Source organism: Falco rusticolus, chromosome 9, assembly GCF_015220075.1.
Source record: "Falco rusticolus isolate bFalRus1 chromosome 9, bFalRus1.pri, whole genome shotgun sequence".
Taxonomy (NCBI): domain Eukaryota; kingdom Metazoa; phylum Chordata; class Aves; order Falconiformes; family Falconidae; genus Falco; species Falco rusticolus.
Genome location: NC_051195.1, coordinates 49,985,145 through 49,995,130, shown reverse-complemented (window position 1 = coordinate 49,995,130; position 9,986 = coordinate 49,985,145). Strand labels below are relative to the sequence as shown.

Below are 9,986 nucleotides of genomic sequence, written 5' to 3'. Positions count from 1 at the left end.
CATTTGATAACAAATAAATGGACAGCTCTGTGTCTTTAATAATCAAGTTTTCTTTGCAGTAGAAACTGAAATTAAACAGTTGTTTTAAACATTTAAATCCACATTTAAAATAGTTTTTATAAACAACCTCCAACTTACATACATAAAGCTCAGTTACTCATACAAACACATCACAGTACAGAGCAGGCCCTGCGAGCTGTCTGAGTAGTGGCCAGTGCCTCCCTAGCCCAGGCTTGTGAGCAGTGAGGTAGAAGTGGCCGAGGGTGGCAGCTGCGGCCGGGGGTCAGGCACTGCTGGGGCATGGGCAGCACTCGCAGGCCTGGCTTAACTCCTGCTGCCTCGCACCTGCCTAGGAGCAGCTCTGAGGCTGCTAGAAGCTTTACTTAAGCAGCTGCCATACATGAGAAGAAATCTATTTTTAACTTAATTACAGAAGAATGCTTAAGTACCAGGCCAGTATTACAACCAGGTACAACTGAGTTAGACTATAGGCTGTCTATTAAAACCAGAGAAGTGTTCCTGAAGGATCAAGGATAGCACTAGCTCAGCATCCAAGCTGATCAATGCAGCAGCAATTTCTCCATGTCATCCGAATGTACAAGCAGCTCTCACCCGCCATCTGCTTGAAAATACTCTTTTGGCTCATAGGTGTGTATCAGGCATGAGGACACCAACCGCGGGAGCGCCATCACGGGAAAGGGGCAGCACGGTGTGAGAGCACGCCTGCCCCTGGGCCAGCGCCAGCCTCCACCAGGACTGAAGGCAGCTCTCACCTCTGGGCCTCACCGAGGAACTCCTCACGAGCCAGAACGCGTCATCTGCACTACCTGCGACACCACCGAGACACCAGCCGGCCTGTGTGCAAATCTTGTCAGAGTAGCCTAGAAAAAGGAGTAAGGCTGTACTAGTAACGTCTTCAATTAGCAGGGACACATTAATCTTCAGAAGAAAAAAAATATCTGGATTTCAAAGAATAAAAGGTAAGATTAAAAACCAACAACAGACAACGCTGAGGAAAACTTACACTTTTCAAACAAGTTCACTGCTGCCACAGTAACTAAGTGGACACAGGATGAGCACCCCACCTCCCACCACCCTGCTGTGGCTCTAAGATGGCGAGCAGATGCTGTAACAGACTACCAGTGAGCTAAATATTATTAAAACAAACCCAGAGTTCCTGTACACAGGCTGTTACCTGAGTTTTGGTTAAATTCAGAGTGTGACGAAGAGAGAACAGACTCGAGCTATGGGCTAGAACCAGTGGGTCTGAAGAAGTGCTGCTGACGAGGTCATCCAGCGCATCAACCTGTCGCTTCAAGCTGTGCAGGGTGCCTTCTGTTTGCTGCTTTCCTCTGAATAATACGTCTGCTTGCTTGGACATGGACTGCCGGAGCTGAGCCTAAATAAATCATTAGTTCTATTTATATCCAGCTAGTGTAATTTTCAAGACCGTATTTAAGACATCTGATGACCTTGAAGTCAACACACAAGGGATGCAATGTTAAAAGAGTCTCAAACCACAGGCAGATGGCAACGGTTTTACAAATTATTTTTAACTAGCTCGCCTCCTCCCAAGCCAGAAATAAGCCCCATTTCTATGGCCTTTATCATTCATTACATGCCTGAAGAAAGCACAACAAGTACATTTAATGAAAGTCGGCCAGCACCTGTACTTAAGAGCGATCATGGATGCTCCCAAGCCCTAACTGGTCATATTGCAACATACCGTAGTACAATATAAATGAGGGAATTTTGCTGGAATACTCAAAACCCCAATTAATTAAAATAATTCATCTTGATGCAGCATGCAGCTGCTAGGCTTTCTTTTATTGTTGTGTCCCCCCCCCCCCCAAACACTCTGTAGCAGTAGGGTACAGAGTGAATACACCGGAGCTGGAGCAAGATCCCCGCGCTCCTGGGTCGTTCAGATTCATTTTAGAAGGGACCCAACAGCTGTTTTAGCGCAACCAAGGAGCCACGTGCCACCTTCAGCCAATCTTCGCAGTGCTGCAGTTTTTCTCGGAGAGCCTCTCCACGCCATTGTTCATCCTTTTGGAAACAAAAGCACAACTCAGCAAGGGAGCGTTAAACCAAAGGTACCAATACCGCCATGCTCAGCTGCGGCACTAGGAGCAGCTACTTTGTGAAAGCATTTTACCATTAAGATGGCTTGCGAAAATTTCAACTTTTCTTCCGATGAGAGGAGTCTTTCTTTAGCAGCAGCAAAGGGATCAGTCTTTAAGTGATCAGATTCACAGTGCAGACTTCCCTTTACTTCAGAAGATGCTTCTGTATCTTCCAGCAGTTCTGAAGACAGGCTTGAAGATTTCAACCCCATCCTAATTTCATCTTCAGCCTCCAGGTTAAGCAGCGTTGCTGCATTCTCTGTTTCCCTTTGTCTCTTTTCCAAGTCTTCTCGAGTTTTAACCTACATCATGTAACAGTCTCACCACTCTGCCATCAGGTTACAAATGCATCATCAATCCAGAGGGACTTCCCTCTATAACTGAACAAGGCTTCTTTCAGAAGTGTCTAGATTTCAACTAGTACAATCGGAAGTCACAAAACCTCTGAACAGATGCAGCCCTAATTCTGACATTAACTTCACCTGTGAAGCCCCTCAGATGGTAACAAAGGCACTGAAGTTACCAGGACACAACTTGATAACAAACCCATTCGTACTCTGATCTTGTGCAGTCTTCCTTGAACACTTTCCAGTTGCTAACATCATTCTCTGAAGGACCCAATTTTTAAAGGGCTTAAAACCAATTTATCAAAGGACTGGGAGCAGTCAGACAGTGTGAAATCACCTTTTAATTTAAAGCAAGTATCAAATGCTGGCTCAGGTGGGCAATAGCAAGTTGTTAAGTGCCCACGGAGTAGTTTTGAATATCGATAACACTTAGTGGTTTGCATAAATTATGACTCTAGTCATGCCAAGTTTGTATTACCAAATCTTAACCTAAACAGGAGCCAGAGTCTGAATCCTAGACCGCAGCATTGCCTAAATTGAGCTGACAGCAAACATTACAGTGCAATTGCTGTGTAACTTGGGAGCGTCCAAATCCAATTACTCTTAATGAGTAGCTAAGACTAGCCCCTCCACGCTCAGCCCACCTCCGAAGAGCAGTCCCTTTTTGAAGCATCATTTTACTGGTCGAGAAGGGCTGATGCGTTTGAACTGACCAGAGCAGTGCCTGCAGTTCTCCCCACGTGACAGGAAGGCAGCCCTGCAGCTGGGCCACTCTGCTGTGGCCTTCAGGGTCTGAATCATGAAATAGCACTTTAGAGCTTGGCAGCCCTACACTGAGAACTCTGCGCAGGGCTGACTGGCTGGGGTTGTTTTGTTCCATTTTTAAACTTGGATTACCAAACTGCCTGATCCTACTGACTGTTCGCAAAGCTTAACCTTTCCCAGATGTGGGGAAACAATAATGATAATAATAAAAAAATAAAAATCACACAATCATTTTAAGTAGGTCTGTTTCTGATTGTGATACAACAGACAGGAGGAGATTCAAAACCAGTACAATATTAAACTCGTCTGGAAGACACTGCTTTCCCTCAGCCCCCCCACGTTCAGCTACGCAGGCATACCTGGGGCTGCTGGACCTGGTCAAGGTCCTTAAGGTGCTTGGCTTGCTCATGGTGATTGCACGCTACTTGTTCAGCAGTCGTTATATCACTCTGCAAACAGCTGTTTTTATGGGTTTGATCCTAGGAAAATGCAGCAAGATTGACTTTTACCCTGAGCATCCAAGAGAATTCACATAACACAATTTCTTCAAGTTAAAAGGTAAAAACAGGCAGCGTTAAATAGGAATAACTAGACGTGTTCTGCAGTACAAGCTAGAAAAACCGAAGTTTGGTTGCTTCAGGTTCAGTCTAGTCACAAAGTTAATGCATTACTTGGTTCCTCCTAAGATAAAAATGGGTGTTCTATCATGTTGCCATTTAAAAATAACCTAAATGCCCAAACATTCTCCCCTTAGCCAGGACTTACATGCAGTTTTCTTTCCAGCTGCATACTTTGCATTTTCATTGCTTCTTTCAGACTCAGAATTTGTTTTTCTGCTTTTTTCTTCTCTGATGCTATCTGATCTTGGAGATGGTTTAGCTCAGACTTGGAGACTTCCAGTTCTTTCTGAAGAGCCTGTATTTCGCTGTTTTTTTGTTGTAATTGTAATTCTTTTTCTGAGAGCTGATGTCCTGTAATTAACATTTTTTAACAACAATCCTGATTATCAGAAACATACGTACCCTGGCATATTTCATACACATTACAAGTTTTTCAAACACATCATCTGCTGCACAATGGTGTAAAACACTGATGCCAGGTGAGAAGGGGACAGAACACCAGCTGGCTTCAGAATTTCTGTTTTGCACAAGTCAATTTAAGGATCTAGAGTCAATCCACGTGCTGTATTAGCAACCAAGTGAGATTCACAGAAAAATGTTTGTTTCATTAGACTTAGAACACAGATGGAAACCACTGATTTGTGCAATGACTTACTGCTTTTTCTGACAGTTTCTTCAAGTGGTGCACATTGGGAATTCTCCTTTTCCAGCTTACTGAGGTCTTCTTCTGCCAGCCTTACTTTTGCTATTGTCTGCTCCAGTTTCTTCTGTTGATCTGTTAGCTCCTTTTCCAATCGTATTTTCTCATCTTTCACTTTAGCAGTATATTTTTTCAGGTTTTTTCCTTCATGCTCTGACTTTTGCTTGAGGCGATGAAGAATCTGCCAAAAAACCCCACCGCTTCAAACTGTAGCTAGTACCAACTCAATGAGAACACGATCACCAGAAAACAGTATAGAAGATAAAGCAGCATAAACTGTAAAGAATTGTAGTCTAACACTCCCTACTGACAAAAAAAGTTTTATCAGTTTTTCTTGTCCCTCACTTTTGGTACAGCTCCCTCGGTTTTTCTTTTAGGTAACACTTTGTTGAAACTGCTCAGCCGACCTAAGTTAATTTTACTACAGGAATATATGATTAAGCCCTAATTTTTATGAACAGCCGATGGGCTTTGCACAGAAATACTGTAGAAGAGAACAAAAGCTAGCGGCCAATAACGATCCACTCAAAGTCAGAAGAAAACTCCAGGATGAAACATCCTGGATTTTTTTCTGCTTGGTTTTGGAATTGTGGAATGCAGCTGGAGTTAAGCTTTGATTTCATTTGCAATCCATTATATCATTTCAGGTACTCTACATAGTGTGCTTATCTCCCAAAAGAAACCAACAGCATGGGAAGAAGTTCTCTGAACTATGTCCAGCTGCTATTATCTTGGCAGCTGACAGACCAGCATTATAGAGAATGATCTGTACCAGTCCATCTCCTCACCCACATCAGCTACACCAGCAGCCCAGACACAACACTGCAGCACAGGGCCTGCCACTACGTTAGCCCTTCTTGTGCTCACTGCTGACTTTACAGCAGTTTTGTTACCAGTTCAGTATAAGATGACCCTGCCAGGGAGGAAGACGCAGTACTTTGTTGTGCTACACATTAGTTTTCACTAAAACATAACTGAATGTTGAAGCTTTTTGTTTACTGCTGTTCCTCTAAAAATGAGGCCCGATGTTTCTTAAAGCACTGGTATATTATTTGTAAACTTGCACCCAAAACTTTTTGACCTGCGTTATTTTTTAGGTCAAGAGAAAGTGAGGGAAGCTGGCAGGCTCATTACCGCTTCTTGTTCGGCTAGCTCTGTTTCTTTCTCTTCAATCTCTTCCTGGAGCTGCTGCAGTTTGTTCTCCCTCTTTTTCTGTCTCTCTTGGCAATCCTTACATTTCCTTAAATACTCTAGGATATCTTCTTTCAGGGTTGCCTGCTCTCTAACCAACTCATCCTGACGCCTTGTATTATCTTTCAAATCCTGCAATATAAAATACAAAATCGAGTGACATAACTAGTGGGTAAGAGTAACAGCTCTGGCTAAAAGGCTGGCATTTGAAAGAATGTAACTGAACACTCCAAATCACACTGAAGATCACCGTCCATTTAAGCTAGCCACCGAGTGAATTAACACAACAGGAACCATCAGATGAAGAGCCAAAAGATGCTGTTTTGTTTTGGGTTTTGTGTTGGGTTTTTTGTTTGTTTTGTTGGTGGTTTTTTTTTTTTTTTTTAATAAAGAAGAGTATCTTCTTCCTAAAAACAATAAACCAGGGTCTGGATTGTTTTTCTAGGAAGAAGATGAATTCAAAACTAAAAAAAAATCCACAAAACCTGAATCTCCACCAAAGCAAACAACCAAAACCAAAGCAAAGCCACACACTCCCAATTGGCACAAATGATCTGACTATGAGAGTTGTCACAGCTGCCACGCAAACAGAAAACCCAGAAGAGAAATTTGGTTTGGTACCCACTGTAGTCCAAATCACTCCAAACTCAGCACAAACATGGCAATAAACTCACCATTGTTTATTAGCTGTGCAAGGCTCTGACGTTGAGCTAGTGTGCCTAGGTGAAAAACAGGTGATGGACTGCAACTGTTGTAATAAATGACACCCCTCGTTTCTGCGCAATGATCCTACCCACTATGTGAAAACAAGTAGGTACTTCACTAAAACTAACCTGTTCTACTAGTTGAAGCTGTTGCCTGGAGTGATCTAATTCTCCTTTCAGTGTTTCTAGTTCTTCCTTTTTTTCTAGGAAAATAATTGGCAGAGATTTTCAATCAGCAATTTGAAAAAAATTTGAAAGTTTCCATCTTTTTGACCTGTTAAGTACTTTTTTTGCCTGTAAATATCTGAACATTTGAATTTATTGGATATCTGATGTCATACAGTATAGCGTGTCTTTTAACACAATTTCTCTTAAAATGTAATACAGGTTAAACCCAAAAATTTATCTTTACCTTGAAGATCTTTCTGTACAACAATAATGCCTCCATCCAGTGACTTTTTTTGTTTGCTCAGTAGATCTACCTCCTGCTGCAGGTTTTTAACATCCAGTTCCATTTTTTCTACATTGGACAAGGCGGCTCTTCTCGCATCTTCAATAGCAGTTAAGTCTCTGTAAAATGCAAATACATATTCTTGGTTTGTTGGAAGTACTTGGTGAGGACTAGAAAACAGCTGCATTTCAGTAAAAGTTCTCTCAGCTCAAGGGGATGCTACCTAGTAGTCATAAGAGCAGGACAGCTGTCCCATTCCAAGACTTAACATTTCGCTTTTCATAACATTTCTCACTGCATTGCCATGATACAATAAATGCTGTTGCATTCATCAGCTCCATCGCTGAGTATTTTCTGTAAGCCTGCTGGAGACATGGTTAAAATAAAACCGCCACAGGATATAAGAAACAGCATACTCTGTATAATTGGGCTTCTCAAAGTTATAGCTGTATTTTTAATTAGGATAAACAGATATTCAAGGCACTTCCCAGCCCTTCTGATCTTTGCAGAAAAAAACCCCCCACATGTTCCCCCCCCACCTTCTGGTTTGTGAGAACTTCTTTTCCAAACTCTGACAGTCATCTTCAAGTTTTTCTTTTTCTTTATCCAAAGACTCAATATTGCTTTGCAGAGTGCGTGCTTGAGAAACCAGACGTTCGTTTTCCTCATGTTTTTTCTGTAGTAGTTGCTCCTGCCAATCTACTTCCCCTTGCTGACACTGAAATAATCTCTGAATGTTGTCCAATTTTAACTTCTCCTACAACAGAAGATATTGCGAACACCACATTTATATGGTCAAGAAGTAGAACAAGCATTAACATCTTCAGCTGCAGCAGTTTAAAACCCTTCCATTCACAGAGATCATACACAGGCTAGAGTACCCTCTGTAACTGCTGTATTGTAACAGGGATAAGTGCTTAAAGTGCCAGATTAATTTGTGTGTTTATGATGAAGGTTGGGATGAATATGAGCGTGAGGACTGGAAGATAGGGGGGCTATTCTTTGTTCCATCTTGTTTAACCACCATTTCTACCCCCTCCATATGAATGGCACATCCCTTCATCACAGGGATTTTGAGAGAATGACCACTTTTAAGTGCTGTGAGATGCTCAGGTAATGTAGTAAGGTGATCACTTTAACAGATCACAGTAATAGAAAGGGGTCAAGTTTATTGGCCAGTCCCTTCTTTTCCCTGTCCTTCACAGAAAGAGTAAAAAGAGAAGAGGTAAAGTCTGCTTATACACGCTTATAAAAGCTCTCTCTTAGCAAACACATTAGATTTTCTGGAACTGCACAACTGCGTAAAGCAGGGCTATCCGGGACTAACTTAACAATCCTGTAGCTACCTCGAGACTGCCAAAGGGATGCTGCTGATCCCTCTGCCCTCTGGCAGCAAAGCCGAATGTCTGTCTGTATTCATCAAAAAGAGACTAGCTGACATAGCTTTTTCATGGTAGAGAAGATCATCCAGCTGAGTTAGAAAACTGTCTTCCATACTTACTGTTTGCAAGGAAGAACACAGAATCCAGATAAAAAAAAAAAAAGACAGACTCTGGAAGCTAATGCTAAGAAAACAGTATTCATGGTTCTACAGCCACAGAAGAGCCTTCTGTCTTTTTGCCCTCTCTCCCTTACAGGCACCAAAAAAGTCCCCTTATTTTAAAAGGCCTAAGCAGACTTAAGACTTTGCTGGATAAGCTGAAATCAGAATAGAAACTGATTTGAAAGTGTAGAGACTCTGCTACCCAGATCTGAACAGAACCACAGAACATGCAGATCTATTTTTCCAGTTACTGTATTAGCTACAGAAGAAATACTTACTTCTAGAACTGCAGCCTGAGTCTTTTCTAGCTCATTGACCTTTTGGGCATGTTGTAGTTTCAAACCTTGAAGTTCATTATTTTCAAGCTCCAGCATTTCCAGAACATGTTTCAGTTCTAGTAAGGTGAAATAAACAAAACATTACTACAAGCACCTCAAATATATTCTGTCTGCAAAAAAAAGTCACCAAGGAAAATTAAAAGACACTATACTGATATCACCCTTGTAAAAACTCTTCACGTTTTCAACCGCTGTGTGAGACACACCAGGTACTATGTCCTGTTCTACCAGCAAGTTTTGCAGGTCCCTAGGTACCCTGCTCTGCCGGCTCCCTGGAGAGTTAGTCTGGGACAGAATATCTGACTGATAAACAGTGAAATAAGGCATTTCAGATAAAGTACAGAAGTTGCAAACTGCCACTGCTTATACTTCCCACAGTCTGACAGGATGTTAACTGTCTCAAAGGAGGTTCCTCCATTTCCCCACACACCCTGATGTTTAATTCTGCTGTGAATGCAGCACAATTAGCTAATGTCTCCTAACCATACAGTGCTCAAGTGTGAGCTTAACAGATCAGTCCGGGCAATGGATTCGTTCACATTTCTCTCCGGCATGAAAAACCCCCACCCCAAACACAAAGCAGCACAGAGCACTGCCTCAAATTAAGCAAAGGGTATCTGTCAGCTCTATATAAGCTACAAGAATTACAGGGAACTCTCCCTGCAGTTGTTCACAATATTTTAAAAGGACTGAGGAACAGAAGACTGCAGCAATGTACAGCTAAGAGCTCTGACTGTATTTCTTTCCAATCTGCACAAAATGCTATCTAGTAAAACCAGGGACATACCTATCTTATGCTTGGTAATTTGCCCAAGTATTCCTTGAAGATTTTCTTCCTCTTTTCCAATATCCTTCTTTATGAAGGAAAGCTGTGTTCTTTTCTCATTGATCTGGACATGCAGTTCTTTCCTCTCATTATTAAGTTCTTCCAGAAGTAGTTTTATTTCCTGTGGAAATGTATCAGTGTTAATTATTTGCCATTTTAAAGGAAGTTTTCCTTTAAATAGAAGTTGTAATTATTTATGAAATTTATAAAGTCTGCCACCGATGTTCTGGTAAATTTAATCCCAGAGTTTATAGTTACAATTAATGGTGTAAAACAAAAAATACCAAATATTTAGGTTAAAGTCTTGCTTGCTGACAACTAGTAGTAATCTTGTAAAAACTTTGATCTACAAGTCTGACTGTAACGCCATCATTC

At 41.6% G+C, this 9,986-nt stretch overlaps 1 protein-coding gene across 8 annotated transcripts in view; it reads right to left on the bottom strand.

Annotated features, from left to right (window-relative positions):
* Window positions 1–14: 14 nt before the first annotated feature.
* CNTRL (centriolin) overlaps window positions 15–9,986 on the bottom strand; it is a 36,854-nt gene continuing 26,882 nt past the window's right edge. For 6 of the 8 annotated variants that reach the window (XM_037399623.1, XM_037399625.1, XM_037399627.1 and 3 more), the window contains 13 exons: window positions 9,573–9,732; window positions 8,726–8,841; window positions 7,444–7,661; window positions 6,866–7,023; window positions 6,583–6,656; window positions 5,693–5,881; window positions 4,514–4,739; window positions 4,004–4,209; window positions 3,598–3,717; window positions 2,159–2,428; window positions 1,987–2,049; window positions 1,196–1,399; window positions 15–881 (listed from right to left, as the gene is read on the bottom strand). In XM_037399623.1, the coding sequence (XP_037255520.1) occupies window positions 798–881; window positions 1,196–1,399; window positions 1,987–2,049; window positions 2,159–2,428; window positions 3,598–3,717; window positions 4,004–4,209; window positions 4,514–4,739; window positions 5,693–5,881; window positions 6,583–6,656; window positions 6,866–7,023; window positions 7,444–7,661; window positions 8,726–8,841; window positions 9,573–9,732 (2,088 nt within the window). In that variant the 3' untranslated portion in view covers window positions 15–797. Of the gene's footprint in view, window positions 882–1,195; window positions 1,400–1,986; window positions 2,050–2,158; window positions 2,429–3,597; window positions 3,718–4,003; window positions 4,210–4,513; window positions 4,740–5,692; window positions 5,882–6,582; window positions 6,657–6,865; window positions 7,024–7,443; window positions 7,662–8,725; window positions 8,842–9,572; window positions 9,733–9,986 lie in introns of those variants that run through there. The other 2 variants (XM_037399626.1, XM_037399629.1) reach the window with 2 other exon arrangements.